The following is a 19,359-nucleotide window of genomic DNA, read 5'->3' as shown; positions in this document are numbered from 1 at the left end:
CTGCCAGTCTTTTCCCATGATCCCTCTTTGCTTCTCTTATTTGCTTCTTCACCTCCCCTCTGAACCTTCTGTATTCTGCTTGGTTCTCAGTTGTATTTTCTACCTACACCTATCATAAGCACACTTTTTCTTCTTTATCTTAACTTCTATCTCATTTTTCATCCAGGGGGTTCTGGATTTGTTTGTCCTACCTTTCCCTTTTGAGGGAACATACCTTGACTGTGCCCGAGCCATTTCTTCTTTGAAGATAGCCCATTGTTCAGCTGCAGTTTTTCTCGCCAACCTTTGGTTCCAGTCTATCCAGCCCAACTCCGTTCTTGCCCTATTGAATTCGGCTGTCTCCCAATTAATTATTCTTACTCTGGATTGTACATTGTCCTTTTCTACGTCTGTCCTATGTGACACAATGACCACTGTCTCCTAAATGTTCCCCCGCTGACACTTGCTCTACTTGGCCCATCTCATTTCCACAAACCACGTCCAACAGTACATTCCTTCTTGTTGGACTGGACACATGCTGCTGTAGAAAATTCTCCTGAACACAATCTAGGAACTCTTTCCCCTCTCTGTCCTTTACACTACCACTGTCCCAGTCTACATTCGGATAATTAAAGTCCCCGTTATAACTGCTCTACAATGTTTGCATCTCTCTGTAATTTCCCTACAGATTCGTTCCTCTACATCCTCCCCACTAGTTGGCAGTCTGTAAACTACACCGAGCAATCTAATTGCACCCTTTTTGTTCCTTGGCTCTAACTAAATTGATTCTGTCCTTGAACCCTCTGGGACATCCTCTTTCTCCAGCACTGCAATGCTCTCCTTAACCAATACCGCCACCCCTCCTCCTTTTCTTCCTGCCCTATCTTTCCTGAACACCTTGTATCCAGGAATATTTAACACCCAGTCCTGTCCTTCCTTCTGTTATTGCCACAGCATCATAGTTCCACATGGTAATCTGCACCTGTAACTCCCCAGTCTTATTTACTATACTCCATGCATTCACACATGCACAGTAACCCTGATTTAGACTTCTCCCTTACTCTGACTCCACCTATTAACTTACTATTCCCTATGCTAGTTCTATCTGTCTCTCCCAGTATTTTGTGCACTTTGGTATTCCTCTCGAATACTCTCTCCTGGTTCCCACACCCCTGCTGAGTTTAAAGCCCTCCCAATAGCACTAGCAAAACGCCCCACAAGGAACTCAGTCCCAGCTCTGTTCAGATGCAACCCATCCGGCTTGTGCAGGTGCCATCTTCCCCAGAGCCCGTCCTAGTGTCCCACGAATCTAAAGCCCTCCCTCCTGCACCATCTTTCCAGCCACACATTCATGTGCCTTAGATCGGAAGACCACTGTATACTACATGCAATTTTTCCAGCAGCCTTGTGCTCTTCTTGGGAATGTTGTCCCTAAATTCTGGCGACCCCAGCACCGTTGGTTGTGAATCCAGTTGCAGACCCGTTTGAGCCCATAACATTGGGACCAATTTATGAAGGAGTTTAGGGATTTCATCTAATGGAGGTCAAAGTGAATGAAAGTTATACATTTTCAGTGTTTATAGACCTGTTGTGTAAGGGTCACAGCTGATCAGTATTAATTCTCCACATGTTGACAACCTGATTTCAATTCCTCACATGGAGAGCTTCTGATTTGTTAATTCATTACATAGTGACTTCTGACCTCAACCATGCTGACCAGGAGTCAGACAAGCAACTGGTTAAAATGATATTGGTGAGGACCTGATAGGTTGGACGTAGGGGGTGCGGTTGGGGGGGAGTTTCTGGCGTGTCCAATCAACTGGAAATGGTAAATGGATGTGAAATATTTACCCCCAGCACATATCCTTATAGCCAGGAGCACATATTTGGAAACACGTGTACAATGTATGATTTTTCTCTCCGTAAAAATTAATGTGGACAATTCTGGACATGCATATGGAACCTTTTGGCTCCTGACAAGAAATACCCTATGATGAAAGGAGCTAAAGTAAGATTAAACCAATAAAGTTATGTGAAAGAACACCACAGGAGGGATACAGCTTCCAAATTTGCATAATGTGTGAATATTCTCTGCACCGCCTGCTGCAATCTAAAAAATAGGATAAAATTAGAAACTGTTGCCTGCCAGACAAACCTTTACCAAAATCGTTTGAGTTGTGAATTTAATTCTTACAGCATGAAATCAAACTAGGAATTGCAGCAATGCTTTAAAATGCAACTTCATTATCCAACAGATCAGCAGCAGTCTACATCTGCTGGATTTGAAAAACTGGTGTCCTCAGGGGATATGGAGGGGAGAGACTGGAGAGGTTTCCCAGCTACTTCAAAATTCTATTGCTTATTGTCTGTTGTGATTGATTATGGTTTGCGCATCAATAGGTCTAAACATTGAAAATCAATTTTTCACCATTTCATCATGGGTGGTCATTCTTTCAGCTGTCTAGGCCCTGAGCTCTGGAATTCCCACTCTAGACCTCTCCGTCTCTCTAACCCTCTGGCCTCTTTTAAGATGTTGCTTAAAGTCTACCTCTTTAACCAAGCTTTTGACCATCTCCCCTAATATCGCCTTATATGGCTAGGTGGCAAATTTTGCTTTATAATGCTCCTATACCTTGGGACATTTTATTATCTTAAAGGCACTACATAAATACAAGTTTTTTGTTGAATCAAATCAATCAATGCTTTGTTTTACAGTTTCCTATAAATATTACTTTTTACATTTTGTGTGGAATATTGCATTTATCATTTTTACATCTGACTGAAAATCACAAAGATTATGAAATTGCTAGATGAGTTTTCCCATGCCTTGAGCCACGAAATAAGAAGTTGTTGGTAGGTCTGTTCCATAAACCACAAAGTGAATGTGAGCTTTGATTTATACACTCAGGGATGGCCTTCAGGTGGAATACACATCACAACAGATATGACACACATGCTGTGGGATTCCAGATCTTTCACATGGAAGTGAGTTTATTCTATATCCATCCGTGCCAGCAGCTGTTTCTGTCAGTTTCAACCCTGGATTAGATTTCAGATTCTCTGTGCCCTTCAAACAAAAGCTGTTACGAACTGCCAAACGCACAAAGTAGCTATTAAGTTCAGAATCATGCTTTTGCAAATGTGGAACATTCGTGCTGTTTATCTTCTCATCATCTGCCTGTTTTATACAGGTAAGTGAAGTCTTATTACTGATGAAAGTTTCTGTTCAGTTTTTCAGTGATAATGGTAATCACTTGGTTTGAATTAACAGCATTCTCTGATCTGGCCTTAAACAGGGGCTTTGTTTTATTTAAATCTGTTTAAATTGAAATGTCCTTTTAATCTTAAGAGAACGGAATTCCCTTTGTCGTGTTCAAAACTAGAAAGTTTTCTTTTAAATGGAATGCACAGAAACTTAGTCAGGTAAGTAACCTTGACAATAGCTGTTTTTTAAAACTGAGACTTGCAATATTTGCAGAACCACTCTGTGTGCAGTTGTTCTCTGATGAATCTAAGACCTACTCCAATTTAGTTCATGCAGTCCTCAGACAGCTAACCATAATACTACTAGTAACATCTACACTTAACCAAGGCTATTCATGAATTGACATGAACCAACATCAGAAGCCCAGTCTAGCATTCACCGAATGCTTCCCTTAGTGTACTTCCCAATACTCTGCAATGGCTGTAGCTGAGGAGAAGTCAAAAAGAAAACTGTGTGTAGCAACTGTTTTTTTTTAGCATATTTTACTCGTTAATTCAGGGGGACAGGAATCAGCTATGCATTAAACTGTGTTTACTTATTAAATAATTAGTAATATTTTTCAATTGTAATCACAAAACTAATGAATATATTAAAGAAGTAAACAAAAGCTACAATACTTTAAATAATAGACAGAATTGAAATTAAAACTAGGATTTTAGCAGCAGGGATATTGAGCCAGAAAAAAACTAAATACAATCAATGTAGAACAATCAAGCAGATATAAGTCCCAACAGTTCTTGAGGCTAATGCAGCAGGAAAAAAATCTGTATAGTCTGGAGGTTGGACATATCAAAGGGCATATCCAAAAATCATTGTCCTATAGACAATGGTGAAGCACAGACAGCCGAATTTAGCAAATGTAGTAGGAATATTAAAAGATCCAGAACTCACTTTGTGTAAAATTCATCATGTTGGGGCTAACAACAAAATATGGCTGGCAACAGACCAGGGCTGCAATGCAACATTCCGGAGCCAACCACAGACAGGAGCCGAGCAACAGACCAGGGCTGACTGCAGGACAAAGCCAATTCCAGCAGGAATCCCACAACAGACAGCCAGGAGATCAGCAATGGGCCAGGGCCAACAGCAGGCCAAGACTGACAACAGGCTAGGGTTGACAACATGCCCGAGCTAATGAAAAGCAGGGGCTTGGCAACAGACTGGGACCAACAACAGGCTAGAAGGTCATCATATAGGCCAGAACTGACAATAGGTTGTGGTGACAACAGGTTGTAGTGACAACAGGTTATAGTGACAACAGGCTGGAGCCTAGCAACAGGCGGAGCCTGGCAACAGGCTGGAGCAGACAACAGGCAAGATCCAAACAGGTGGGGCCCGGCTCAAGACCAGAGCTGACAGTTGGGCATTAAATAGATGTGAGATTGTTGAAACTTTTTTAGGTTTATCTAGCTAGTTTCTCAAATATGAAAATGATAAACATAAAAATCCTATTCTGACAGGATGGTAACAGTACTGCTGAGGCTCCTTAATCTGCTGTATCCTCATGGCTAATTTCTAAAATTTTAAAAACTGGACAAAGACACTTTTTAAAATGGTTGTAGCTATATCCCTGTTCCTCGAACAATAGGAGTTAATATGTCAGTTTCGCGAAATTGGCATCTTGTTGTCTCTGAAGAGGTCCTAACAACCCCCTGTGGGCTGTAGAGACCAAATTCAAAGGGAACAATACAAAGGCCATCTTACATTTCATAAGCCAGGCCCGGCCAACTGGAGTCAATTCACCTAGTATGTCAAAAGGCCTCTCAACCACCCTTTCAAGACTTAATGGTTGGAACATTAACAATCCCAGGGACCCAGACAAAGGGTTACATACCCTTTGCCAAAGCCAGAGTGGAGAGGTGGGAGTCATGTGACATGACCCTCTAGCTGGTGGAACCAGTTATATTGCCTTTTGGAGCTGCAAAGCTCAGCCTGCTATTTTCAACATCTACAGGCAGCAACACAGAAAAGGGCCTCTGTCCAGATTTGAATGCCTGGTCCCCATCTGTTTCTGCTGGAACCTCTGTACCATCGCCTACAAAACTGATTCACCTCCACATGTCTACGATATCGTGGAAGGCAACACTACTGGAAAAGTGAACTATACAGCACCAGTTTTCAGCCTGCTGACCTCTGAAAAGGAATACCTCATCAGACTTTGATTCTGGACTGTGGACTCATGTGAAACAGTAATTATTTTCCCTTTGGCCTTTGCCCTGTATATCTTTCCTTCCCCTGTCCCTCCTTTATTGTATGTGTACAGTGAGATACATGGCAACTCCCTCCCATGTTTTGAGCATGTGCAAATAAACTATCTCTGAGTTCACCCTACCACGAGTCTGCTGTGGGGTTATTAGTAGAAATTGGATCACACCAAAAATGAAGGCTAGGGAAATACGCCACCACTTATTAAGGGGGAAATCAAAATCAAAACACATTTCTGTTTACGTCAGGTGGTGAGAGGAGAAATCAGGACTGTTTAAATTAATCCCACCCCCCCACCCCGCATGCGTAACACTACCTTCTATAAGAAAAGTGTTTGCATTCTGGTGACCCAGAAATATGGCAAAGCCACACATAGAATGGGGGAATTTTACCATGTCCTTGGCATTGGGTTTGGAGATTGGGGAGCAAACAAAATCAGAGAAAAATGCATCATTCTGCTTTCTCAATGTCTTCTTTCCCCCTCTCGCTTTTCCTGAGGCGGCTTCTCTGCACTGATGACAATCTGCCAGCAGCAGTGGGAAATCAATTAAATTTGTTAAATGGCTAATCAGCAGAAAATTTCCAAGGGCAATGCAATTTTGATAGTTCACACACGTCTGACACTGTGTCAGAGCCTCGGCTACGTATAGGATGCATCCGCACAGCAGGAGGTCACGCGGATAAGATGCAATATTGACTGCTTAATTGGCGCACCCAGCAAGCCTGAGGGGAACCATGGACGGAGGCTTGCCATTGGAAGTGCAGCTTCCTGAGACTGCTCTCGTGGAAAGTGCTCAGGTTGCAGAGATGGCTGCTGATTCCCTCAGCCTTCTCTTACAGCCATTTTGTTCCACACACCTTTCAGATTTTCACCTCAGCAGCTGCTGTTAAGGCACCAATGTAGGTCAGCGAGTGGGTGAACAGAACTTGGGGCAGAATTTTATGTTTCCCTTCCCTGCTGGTAGGCTTGCAGACAAAGAGTCCATAAAATTACCCTGATGACCTTCTCGCTGCCCTTCAGCCTTCCCCCGACCTGTCTGCAATTTTACAGAGGGTTTGGGCGAGGCCTAGGGTGGCCTAGCCATCCTCACCCCAACTATGTGGCTAATTATTGGCCACTTAAGGACTGCTTCCTGCCCGGCCTCAATTTTGAGACTGGTGGGAGGAGTTCCGGGGCTGGGGAGAAGCCTGTCAAATCACCCTGGATGGGGAGGGGGAGAGAAGTAGGGGAGAAGGGGGGGGTGCCTCCCTCAAGGACCCCCTTTCCACATTAGGCACGCCTCCCTAGGCTTGCATCCCACAGGTACTCCCTCCCCCACTGGGCTCTCCTTTAGGAGGTAAAGGGTGGGTTTTATTGGGGAGCAAGGTTATGATGTCAGATTTCTAGGCGGGACTACAGTTCCTAAGGAGAGGTAATGGTTAAGGATATCAGTTAACATGGGGCCAGGAATGGGTGTTCAGCAGTTTGGTGAAATAGGGTCAAGAGAGAAGGAGGTGGGTCTCATGACAAGGGCAGATAGAAGAAAAACTAGACAAAGATGCAAGTTCAGACTAGGGTCGGGGTAGGGGTCAGGGGTGACTTATGGAAAGTTTGGCTTGATGGTTTAGAAGAGGGAGGGAAGTAGCAGAGGCAGCACACAGGCTGATCTGAATCTTATTGACAAAGAGATCCATAATTTCCATTCATTTGTTGTTGGAGTTGAGAATGGAAGAGACAAGGGATTGGGATCTCTGACAAAATTACAGAGCTGTAAATCTACAGCTACCACTGGAGATTTTAAGAAGCTTCAAAGTTATCAAACACCAGATCCTTACAGGAGAAATATGCCGCTGTTCTGGACACTAATCAGAATGGCTAATGAGCACACTTAGAATCTCCCTCGTTTCGCAACTATGACCCCTCAAACCAGTGCAGAATAAAGGAAAGTCAGAAATTTATAGAAATGCATAATAAACCACAATGCATAATCCATTTTAAAGTGAATTAAATATTCACAAGAAGTGATAAAACCGATTAGGTAAATAACAGTAGATCTTCCATGGCACTACTCATGGTAAGACAGTTGATATGTCGTTTTATAAGGATAGGCATGTTATTCCATGTAATATATTTTTCTTATCCTGCTGTTATGTTGGAACTATGTCCCTTTAAGTCATGTCTCCGGCAAACATGTCTCCAGTCAATCAATGTTTAATTGTCTGGTGAAGGGACTATTAAGGGTAAGGTTAATTAGAGCTTAATTTTTCAGCCTGGGAATCAGAACCCTATATGAAATATCTTGCTGTTTTCTTTTTGTAAAGTGTGATTATTAAGGTTTTTTTTTTAAGTAACAAGCTACAGACATTCTGATTATTGTGTTGCTAAGGTATTTCAGCTGGTGAGGTAATTTCTGCATACATTCCAAATGACATGTGTCCTTTCTCTTTTTATCTGTAGGATGTTCTGGTAAGAATGATGAGGAGAGGCTGATTAATGATCTTTTAGTAGTCAGAAAGTATAATAAAGAAGTACGGCCAGTGCAGCAGAAGGATGAAGTGGTGAACATTGCATTGGGTTTAACACTCTCCAATCTCATTTCATTAGTAAGTTAACACTTATTGAGGGGCATTGACCCCTGAATCTACTAACAGAACATGTACAAATTGCCAATTAAGCAAAGTCAATTACAATTTTACATTCCATTGCGTTTCTGCATATTAAAAGTGCTAACTTTAAAAAAGGAAGTAGTTAGCACTGATTATACAGTTCGCTAGTACTCTTCTACCCATTTCTCATATTTTATTTCTCTCATAGATCCCAGAATACACAAAAAAGTATTTAAATGAATACCTGGCACAATTAACCAAATTTTGTGCCAGGGTAGCATAAAGACTGGGTACAAAGGACATTGTATTTGCATGGGAGTTCTCAAAGGAGAACAGATTGTATTTTTCTTCAGAGCTTTAATGCACTTGCAGTACTGTGCTATTTTAATGTAAATTTGGCATTTTCTTCAAGGATACCTGATAGTCTGCAAAATATGCATGGCACCAAGAACATAAGAGTATAAGAAATAGGAGCAGGAGGAGATCATATAGCCCATTGAGACTGCTCCATCATTTAATATGACCACTTGGCTGATCATCAGCCTTAACTCCACTTTCCCATCCTCTCCCCATTCTCTGAAAGACCAAAAATCTATCTCAACTTCAAATATATTCAACGATGGCACATTCAATCTGGGGCAGAGACTTCCAAAGATTCACAATCATTTCAGTAAAGAAATTTCTCCTCATCTCAGTCCTAAGTGATCACTGAAATGACATTCAAGATTATGTGAGACTGCTCATACCAATTATTTAGTGTTTCTCAATATTGTAATAGGGCTGTTAATTGGGGAAAGTGTGCGGAAACTTTAACTAGGAAAGCTCATGTCCATTTGCGAGTGGTGAGGCAGACTCAGGATGGTCAGAAAGTTGTGGCCTTTCTGGAGAGCATTGGAATTGTCAAATCCAGAATAACAAAGGCACAGATGAGGGTTTCAGCGCCAGGTGAGCTGAGGCAGGCATGAAGACGGGTGATGTTACAGATGTGGAAATAGGAAGCCTGGCATGGATATGTGGTCAGAGGCTCATCCCAGGATCAAATACAACACAAAGGTTGCAATCAGACTGGTTCAGCCTCCAGCAGTTGTTAGGGGAGAGGAATGGAGTTGGTGGCCAAAAAACAGAGTTATATCTGGGACTGTAGACAATGGACTGAATTTAACACTCTCCCACCTGCGGTTTTGAAGGCAGGGGGCGCATGTTAAATCCAACAGACATCCATCCCGTTACCTACATACCACCACAACTTTACCTGTGGCAGGGGTGGCACGGGCTGCTGGCCAACTGGCGGTGAGGGAAGTTCACATCAAGCAGCCAGTTTGGCAGGTTCCCTGCATGGGCAGGTGGTGGGCAGACATATGCCCCTCTTTCATTTGTCCATTGGTAGCCTCTCCCGCACAAGGTGCCCCCCTTGCAAACTTCCCCTCCCCCCATTGTCTCTCAAATCCCAGCCCCATATCCTTGCTGACACCTTCCCTAACCCCAAAACACTTACAAAGTTCTGATCCATCGCTGAATGCCTCCTCCCCTGTACTGGCAAGGGCCATGGTGGCGTTATCAGTAATTGAGAACTGCTGGCCTCTGTTGGGCGAGCGGCTCTCTGAGGCAGGAAATCCCGTCTCCAGCCTATTAATAGCCAATTGCTGTTAAATGGCTGCAGGGCAGACATTCTTCCTCTGGGTGGGCTTTCCCCTGACTTTTTAACTGTGAGGTGGGGACCATAGCACCTGGAATAATTCAACTCAACAGCTTTGGTATTCCCAGTATTCGGATGGAGGAAATTTCAACTCATCCAATACTGGATATTGGGCAAGCAGTCTGGCAATTTAGAGATGATGGAGGGGTCGAGAGAGATGGTGACGGGGAGCTGGGTGTTGTCAGCATACATGTGGAACCTGACATGTTTTTGAATGATGTTGCCAGGGGGCAGCATGTCAATGAGAAATAGGAGAAGGCCAAGGACAGATCCTTAGGGGACACCATGGGTAATGGTACTATAGCAGGAAGAAGAGCCATTGCAGGTGATTCTCTGGCTATGACTTGATAGTTAAGAATGGTACGAGGCAAGTGTAGTCCTACCCAGTTGGATGACAGAGGAGAGACATTGGAAGAGAATGGTCTGGTTAAAGATTGCAGACAGTTTGAGAAGGACAAGAAGGATTAGGTTACCATTGTCACAGTCATTTAGGATGCCATTTACAGCTATGATAAGAGCAGTTTCACTACTCTGGCAGAAGCAGAAAGCTGGTTGGAGGGATTCAAACATGGAGTTCTGGGAATGATGGCCACTGATTTGGGAGGCGAAAGCACTTTCCAGAACTTTGGAGAAGGAAGAAAGGTTGAAGATGAGGTGGTATTTGCTAGGATGGCGGGCTATTAACGCAAAGAGACAAAAAAGATATCTCCTGCACTGGAAGGGTCTTCATCAAACATCACTGTGGGAATGAAGTTCATTGGAACATGTGAAGCTCCTAGTATATGAAACTTGTGTCAATCTTTCATACCTGCCCAAATCAAATGTTATTAAACATATCATCTCTAATGTTCTCAATTCCTTATAGAAAGAAGTTGATGAGACTCTGACAACAAATGTCTGGATTGATCACGTGAGTAAAGGAACTGGTCATGCAGTATATTTCTGAATTCTTTTTACATCATGGCCAGGCGGGGTTTCCTTTCAATGAATGTTAATTGACTGGGTATGGGACTTTCACCCTTCACTCGGGAAGGAGTCCCACCTCAGGGAGCAGCTGGCCAATCAGATTGACTGGCAGCTTTCTAGACCCAGCAGGACAAGCTGCTAGAAGGAAGAGGAGGAACAAGGGTAAGAGAAGGAACAGAAAGAAAGATGATAAGGGGAACAGATAGGCTAGATAGAGAGAAACTCTTTTTACTCTTTGGGCAGTCTAGGATCAGAGGTTATAGTCTAAAAAGTAGAGCCATACTTTTGAGAAGTGAAATTAGGAAACACATCTATAATGCAAAGTATGATAGAAGTTTGGAACTCACTTCCACAAGTGACAATTGATGCTATATCAATTATTAAATTTAAAACTTATGACTGATAGGTATTTTTTAATCAAAGGCAGTAAGGAATATGGGGCAAGGGCAGGTATATGGAATTAAGTCACAGATCAGCAATGATCTCAGTAAATGAAAGAACAAGCTCAAGGAGGTAAATAGCTTGCTCCTTTCCCTGTTCTAATGTTCCTATCTTGTGCAAATTTCTATCTGAGTACTCTATAGGCACTGAAATAGCTTTCTGAATTATTTAATCCTTTTTAACATGATTTCCTTTATTTTATGGCAGAAGAATATTATTTGCCTAACTTGAAACCTCTGCAGCAAAGTCAGTGGTCCCAGTCATCAATGGCTAGGAGGTATTAGAAGCTTCTCCAGTTTAATTGTCTCTTCAGTTGTACTTCTTCAGCACCAAGAGACTATAGCCTTTACTCAGCAATGTCCTACTCCAGGTGAAGATCAGAAAATGAGCTGTACAGCACTCTGTTTAAGTTTTGTTCACTACACCCCAAGGAAACAACTAGATACCAGCTCTGGTGTTTCTGTCATTACTTTTCTAACCAGCCCCTAGATCATGGCCTGTTTGTGGTGCCTGCCTTCGAGTTTTCCTTCATTCAATGAAAGATGGTGGTTACAGTGGAACTTCTTAAGAAGCAGTGCTCACCCCTCCCCCCCCCACCACCCCCCCTCATCAGCATGCTCCTTTGGTCCCACACATACAATGTTAACTTTGACCACAACATTTGCTGCAACTTTAATCCTGCATCTGTAACCTTTAGGATCTCATAAGCACCTGATCATCCTCAGAAAGAGTAAGACATTTTTTAAAATTATTCTTTCACGGGATGTGTGCTTCGCTGGCTGGGCCAGCATTTATTGCCCATCCCTAGTTGCCCTTGAGAAGGCGGTGGTGAGCTTCCTTCTTGAACCACTGCAATCCATGTGCTGTAGGTACACACACAGTGCTGTTAGGGAGGGAGTTCCAGGATTTTGACTCAGCGACAGTGAAGGAACTGCAATATATTTCCAAGTCAGGATGATGATTGACTTGGAGGGGAACTTCCTGGTGGTGGTGTTCCCATCTATCTGCTGCCCTTGTCCTTCTAGGTGGTAGTGGTCGTGGGTTTGGAAGGTGCTGTCTAAGGAGCCTTGGTGAATTCCTGCACTGCATCTTGTAGATGGTACACATTGCTGCTACTGTGCGTCGGTGGTGGAGGGAGTTAATGTTTGTGGATGTGGTGCCAATCAAGCGGACTGCTTTGTCCTGGACAGTGTGCAGCTTCTTGAGTGTTGTAGGAGCTGCACTCATCCAGGCAAGTGGGGAGTATTCCATCACATTCCTGACATGTGCCTTGTAGATGGTGGAATTGAGGAATCAGGAGGTGAATTACTCGTTGCATGATTCCTAGCCTCTGATCTGCTCTTGTAGCCACAGTATTTATATGGCTAGTCCAGTTCAGTTTCTAATCAATGGTAAGCCCCCCAGGATGTTGATAGTGGGCGATTCAATGATGGTAATGCCATTGAGCGTCAAGGGACGATGGTTGGACCTCCTCTTGTTGGAGATGGTCATTGCCTGGCACTTGTGTGGCACAAATGTTGCGTGTCACTTTTCAGCCCAAGCCTGGATATTGTCCAGGCCTTGCTGCATTTGGACATGGACTGCTTCAGTGTCTGAGGAGTCGTGAATGGTGCTGAACATTGTGCAATCATCAACAAGTTTCCCAAGTTTATGAAAACGTTGGGCAATAGGCCTGTGTCCCTGGATTGGCGATGCTTACTTATTAACTAGAGCTGCAGGATTACACTTAAATTATCTTTTCTTTCTCCATTATAACACAGGAGTAGTTTCATTATTTTAACCAAAAATGCATACAAATTCGAACAGAGTTATCACATGGCTCGCTAATCACTATTGTCAGATGGGTGTAAAAGATTGTATTAGGCTTACTGCATTTGGAAATATCAGGGCCAACTACTAACAAGCAACGGCATCTCACATAAAGTAGACTTTACAAGTTGATTAGTAAATAAAAGTAGATATAAAGTGTGAACCATTAGCGTAAAACAAGCCAACCAACATAGCTAAAGAGACTTTCAGTAAGGTTCAGAGAAGCCAGATTCAATCAAGCTTAATTGCACCAATGTAAGAAAGGATATGGGCTGGATTTTTCAGATGTGGGGTTTCCGTCCCTACCAGCTGAAGAGTCAGCAGGGGGTACCAGCTGTCCCACAACCATTTAACGTTCAGCGCGGTGTTATTTGACTAAGGGCAAGACTTTCGCCCCAATCTGGGGAAGAATTCCCGACTTGCAGCTGCCAGCCAATCAGATGGCCGTCAGTCCTGTAGGCCCAGCAGAGGGTTCAAGCGGCAGCCATTATAGGACAACAGCCAGAACCTAATGGAGGCTGGACTGAAGGTAAGTCTGCAGTATTGGCAGGGCCTGGCTGGCAGGGTCCAGCAAGGGGAGTGAGGGAGTTGAAAGCAGATTTGAGAAGCCAAGGGGGGGCAGGTTAAAAAAGTCCATGACCTTTTGGAGGGTGCCTCCGATGAGCACAGGGAACTCCCTTGCCTGACACCAGCCCACACTGCTAAAGCTTGGCGCGGGTCACTCACTGTTGCAAGTTAATTGGCCAATCAATAGGCCCAAAGACAGGTCTCTGCTTCCTGTAAAATGCGAGACAGGTTGGGGGCAGGCGGGTAGGTGGCGGGCAGGCCACGTTTTCCATTTTACAATCTCCCCTGCCTTCAAACTCTGCACACAGGGCTGGTTTTACTCTAGTTCCAGATTCAGTTGGTGATAAGTCTCATTTTCGTTTTTTTTGTTGCAGGGATGGTATGATACTCGACTCACCTGGAATGTATCAGAATACAGTGGAATTAGCATCCTTCGACTTCCCCCCTACTTGCTATGGATACCAGATATTGTCCTAGAAAACAAGTATGAAAATTTATTGCACCAAATTATACCTTGTTGGGGGAAGGGGATATTTTTTGCTCAATGGATATAAAGCAGAATTTATGTTCCCCCACCGGCAGATTTGTGGACGGTGGGGGGGGAAGGGCAGTGGAGGTTGGGGAAGGGGTGGGCGTGACTGTAGTATTATGCTGATGGCTTTGCCACTGGGCTCTCGCCCACCCTAACATCTCCACAATTTTACAGTGAGATGGTTGAGGCCTTGGCTGTGCCAAACATCCACGCCCTAGCCCCTTAAGTGGCTAATTATGACCAAATACGGGCCATTTCCCACACAGACTCAATTTTCCAGGCTGGCGGAAGGAATTCAGGGGCAGGGGGGAAGGCCCTGAGGGGTGGAAGACCCATCTCCAGCCAATTAACAATGGTTGGAGCTTTAGCTGACTGCAGAGCAGGCCGTATCAGCAGCGATGTGTTTGCACCAACTCCTTGGATGGCAGGAAGGGAAACTTCACCATCCAAAAAATCCTGGTCAGTGGTGTGGGTCACACTACAAGATGCAGAACTACACTTCTAGTGCAATATTTTTAAGACCTCACCAGCACAGGTAGGAAAGTGGAGTTGATGTTGAGGATCAGCCATGATCTTCTTAAATGGAGGAGCCGGTTCCAGGGGTCATCCAGCTTTTCTGCTCTATTACTTATGTTCCCACCAGTCTGTATCAATGGGCCTCTGGATTACTAGACCAGTGACATTATCATTACGTCACCATCTCCTGTGTGGTATGTGGGTGTCATCTCACAGGGCAGAAACACTCTGCAGTCTATCTTGAAGAGTATGGTCACCTTCAGGAATGCTTCAAGTGAGCTTTCACAAAGGCGTCACTATTACTAGCATTTGCAGCATTGATGGAAACTCAAACAACTGACATAGGAGCTTAATAAATAGGAGCAGAAGTAAGCCGGACAGCCCCTGGAACCTGTTCCTCCATTTAAGAGGATCATGGCTGATCTTCAACCTCAATTGCACTTTCCCAATTTATCCCTTCCCTTAGAGTCCAAAAGGTTATTAACCTCAGTCTTAAACATACTTAATGACTGAGCATCCACAGCCCCTTTGGGGTAGAGAATTCCAAAGATTCACAACCCTCTGAGTAAATAAATTCCTCCTCATCTCTTCATCATGTTAAATTAATGACCCCTTATTCTGAGACGATGCCTTCTAGCTCTAGACTCTGCAGCTAGGAGAAACAGCCTCTCAACATATACACCTGTCAAGCCTCCTCAGAATCTTATGTGTTTCAATGAGATCACCTCTCATTCTTCTAAACTTCAGAGAGCATAGGCCCATTTTACTCAGCGTCTCATTATAGGACAACCCTTTCACCCCAGAGATTATTCTAATGAACCTTTGATGTACAACTCCTTCCTTAAATAAGGAGACCCAACTGTGGACAGTATTCCAGGTCTGTTCTCACCAAAGCTCTGTGCAATTGTAGCAAGACATCCTTGTAGTTGTACTCCGGCCTCCTTGCAATAAAGACCAACATACCACTTGCCTTCCTTGCTGTACCTGCATGCTAATTTTCTGCATTCCTTGTGCAAGGACACCCCAATCTTACTAAACAGCAAAATTTAAAAGTTTCTCACCATTTAAAAAATATTCTGATATTCTATTCCTCCCACCAAAGTGAATAACCGTACGTTTCCCCACATTATACTCCAACTGCTACCTTATTGGGCACTCACTTAACCTACATTCCTTTGCACCTCTTTGTGTCCTCCACACAGCTTACATCCCCACTTAGCTTTGTATCATCAGCAAACATTAATCATTATTACATTAATCTCACACTAATCATACATTAATCTCGGTCTCTTCATCTAAGTCATTAATATAGATTGTGAATAGCAGAGGCCCCAGCATTGATCTTTATGGCACACCACTAGTTACAGCCTACCAACTTGAAAATGCCCCATTTATCCCTATTCTCTGCTTTCTGTCCATTAACCATGCTAATATGTTACCCCAAGCTCATGAGTCTTACCTAGTGTAATAACCTTTTGTGTGCCATAATATCAAATGCCTTTTGAAAATCCAAATATGCTACATCCACCGATTCCCCTCTACCTACCTTGCTAAGTTACATCCTAAAGAAAATTTAATTTGTCAAACACGATTTCTCTTTCGTGAACCATGTTGACTCTGCCTGATCATGTTTTCTAAGTGCATCGTTAGACTTTGTTAATAATAGATTCCCGCATTTCCCCGGTGACTGATGTCAGGCTAACTGGCCTGTAGTTCCCTGTTTTCTTGTCATGCAGTCTTTTGGCACCACCTTGGAGGTGTTCACCTTGGTCATTTTGATGGACTAAGTACTGCAGATAGGGGCTTTAAGGATTTATTCCTAACATCGGTGTACGAACTGCTCTGGGATGTTTTGAAAGATCTTTCATTGTTTCAACATGGATATGACATGAAATTGAACCATGTCTTTCCATTTGAACTTCCTAATTAACATTTAAGTGTACCTCTGGGAATTAACGCTTTGTAAATGATATCAATAGCATAATAGAAATTAAACCCTTCCAGGCTAAATAGGTGAAAGCCAAGAAACAGTGTAGTGGGTAAAAGTGAAAATAATGACAGGCCTACTGGACTGAAACTAACAAAGACCAATGATTTCGCTGTGAAAAAGATAAGATAAACTTAATCTTTTTGTGAGCTGGATTCAAATCAAGTTTGCAAATGAAAGAAATTTTCTCGTACAGTGTAGCACCTAGAACTTATTCAGAGAAACAGGGGACAGATTTTCTGCCCCCTCTTTGTCTTGGCCGATTGCTCACTGGTGAAATGATTATAGCCTAACTCGGTTCTGAGATCAAATCCCACCTGCCCAGGTTGCTTTGGAATACAAGTCCACAAAATGAAAGAGCACGATCGTAAAACAGACTGTATTATATTACCACCCATGAGATAGATTTTCATCACTTTCATGAGGAAGGGACAAAAAAAAACAAAATCCCAGATCTGCGAGTTGAATTGTATGCAATTTAAACCTGAAAGTTTGATGATTAGGTGGATTAGATACCTTTCTTTCATTTCTGATTGGTAAGGGGATCAAAGGTTACGGGGAGAAGGTGGGAGAATGGGGTTGAGAAACCTATCAGCCATGATTGAATGGCGGAGCAGACTCAATAGGCCGAACGGCCTAATTTCTGCTCCTATGTCTTATGGTCTTATGAATCCAGACTGATAAGACAAAACTGTCTTTCGGCTTGGCTGTAAGACCTGCATGTGTCTACAGCTTGAAACTGCCCCTAATTTGATTCTAATAAGCATTTTCACACCAAAGCCACGGGGTGACTGGCATAGGAACTGGCAACAGTATCTCACTGGTGCACTAGAGGATGCATTTCTGTGTCTGGAGCCAAGGCACATTGTTGGGGCAAATTAAATTGAGTTTTACTCTGCATCTTGTTACACCTGACCTGGTTGGGCACTTGAGACCAACCTTAGCCTTGATGCCTGATATGGTAAGTGTTCAATTCTCCAGTAGTAACATCCCACACTTTGAGCAAAAGAAAATAAAGAAAAAGGACAAAAAGGTACAAAGGTGTGAGGTGACTGATTAAGCAAATTTTTACATAGGCTAAATCAATAGAAAGTATTCGCATTATTTTACAACAAATCTCTGTTATTCTGTGCCTTAATCACCAGCAATGATGGACAATACCAGGTGGCCTTTTTTTGCAATGTGCTGGTCCGACCAAATGGATTCATTACATGGCTTCCCCCTGCAATATTCAGAAGTTCCTGTCCCATCAACACCCTTTATTTTCCATTTGACTGGCAGAACTGCTCCCTGAAATTCATGTAAGTGCAAATTGCATTATCGTATATATAGAAATACTGTTTCTAACTTCTAAATAAAACAAAAGGCAAATGGTGAGGAGGAGGGGCTGAAATTTCCATGTGAAACGTATACCACCTACCCCATAACATTGACGGGAAGCCCAATCGATTTTGGTGGTCGTGCCTCTAGCAGAGAGGTGAGCTGCCTGTGCTAATCGCACAGTTTACAGAAAGCTTGCCATTTGGGAGGGAAAAAAACACACTCAAGCATACACTGATCATGGGCTTGCAGGAACACCATTAGAGGAAAAACAGAAAGATAGGAACCTTAACGGAACAGCTTATTTCAGGATCAAGGAAATTAAAAATTTAGCAGCAAGGTGATAAACTCAAGAAGTTTTTAAGGCTCAAAAGAAAGAAAAATGAATGTCAGATGTGCTACCAACTTTCTCTTGCTGCAGCTATGGTCCCTTTAAGTAGTGCTGTAGCTTTCCTCCCAACCTGTACTGCCTTTGGTTTGTGGGTAGGTTGAAAGAGTGGTGGTGGCAACACTGATTGACATGAAAGATGCGTTAGGAATCCTGCCATCAGTTGACCTCTATTTGAATATATGAATGAGGCCCTTGCCGGTTTCTGGTGGGAACCTAAAGGAAGGTCTGCCCAAAAACCACGAGAGATGGACAATCAGTGCTAAGTATGTGGCTTTCGTTTTGTTAGAATTTTCATCTTCACTTCTGCCCCCTTTAAGCTTAAAAACAGTTCACCTTCGCTCTGTTCACAAAAACTGACCTGACTGTAATGAGGAAAATATCACCCTTATTTGGGATCACTCATCTCACTGCAGTGGAGCTTCTCCTTACTCTAAACTGAGGTATTATTAATGTAATGGTATGTTCCATGTTAAAGGGCTTAAACTTCTAAAAGAGAAAATAGTAAATGCTAGAACAATCCATCACTATATTTGCAGTCAAGCTTAGATGTATCTAAAGAAATACATATCCAATAAGAAGGATGCATCTTCATGAACCATCTACACATGTTGGCAGAGAAAATGAAGAGAACTTTCGAAGTGGTTCACATGGAGATAAATGCCAATACCAACTCTGTATAATCTTCCAGAAGTGAGGTGCAGTGTTTCAGATGAATATATTATGGCAGCTGGTGGCTGTAAATTCCAACTGCTAAAATTAGTCAAGCCTTCCACAGAAGCTCTGCCCACCACAAACTGGATGCACCATAGAATTAAAAACTCCCCCTGACATTAGAGTTCTTGTTATCTGAATCAAAGTAGGTCTAGAGCTGATTGACTTGTTGGTACTGGTGGAAGAAAGATACCGTTCTCCATATCATTGCTTACAGACACTTTTTGAGTGACTTGTTTGACTGGATTTTCCTGCGGGCTTCAGAACCCTGACATCAAGACCAAATGGGGGTCCTGAGCCTGCACTTGCCATCAGCAAGATTAGTGATGCAATCTTCCAGCAGGCAGCTTCCTACCTGGCCAACTCCACACAGCAGGATGATGGGCGG

The 19,359-nt window shown here is 43.1% G+C and overlaps 1 protein-coding gene across 1 annotated transcript in view; it reads left to right on the top strand.

Annotated features, from left to right (window-relative positions):
- Window positions 1–3,106: 3,106 nt before the first annotated feature.
- Window positions 3,107–19,359, top strand: part of chrnd (cholinergic receptor, nicotinic, delta (muscle)) — a 39,012-nt gene continuing 22,759 nt past the window's right edge. The window contains exons 1-4 of the mRNA XM_078564439.1: window positions 3,107–3,170; window positions 7,887–8,032; window positions 10,597–10,641; window positions 13,889–13,998. Coding sequence (XP_078420565.1) covers window positions 3,107–3,170; window positions 7,887–8,032; window positions 10,597–10,641; window positions 13,889–13,998 — 365 coding nt within the window. The remainder of the gene's footprint in view (window positions 3,171–7,886; window positions 8,033–10,596; window positions 10,642–13,888; window positions 13,999–19,359) is intronic.

This window comes from Cetorhinus maximus, chromosome 19, assembly GCF_964194155.1.
Source record: "Cetorhinus maximus chromosome 19, sCetMax3.hap1.1, whole genome shotgun sequence".
Classification (NCBI taxonomy): Eukaryota; Metazoa; Chordata; class Chondrichthyes; order Lamniformes; family Cetorhinidae; genus Cetorhinus; species Cetorhinus maximus.
This window is presented reverse-complemented; position numbering and strand designations above follow the sequence as displayed.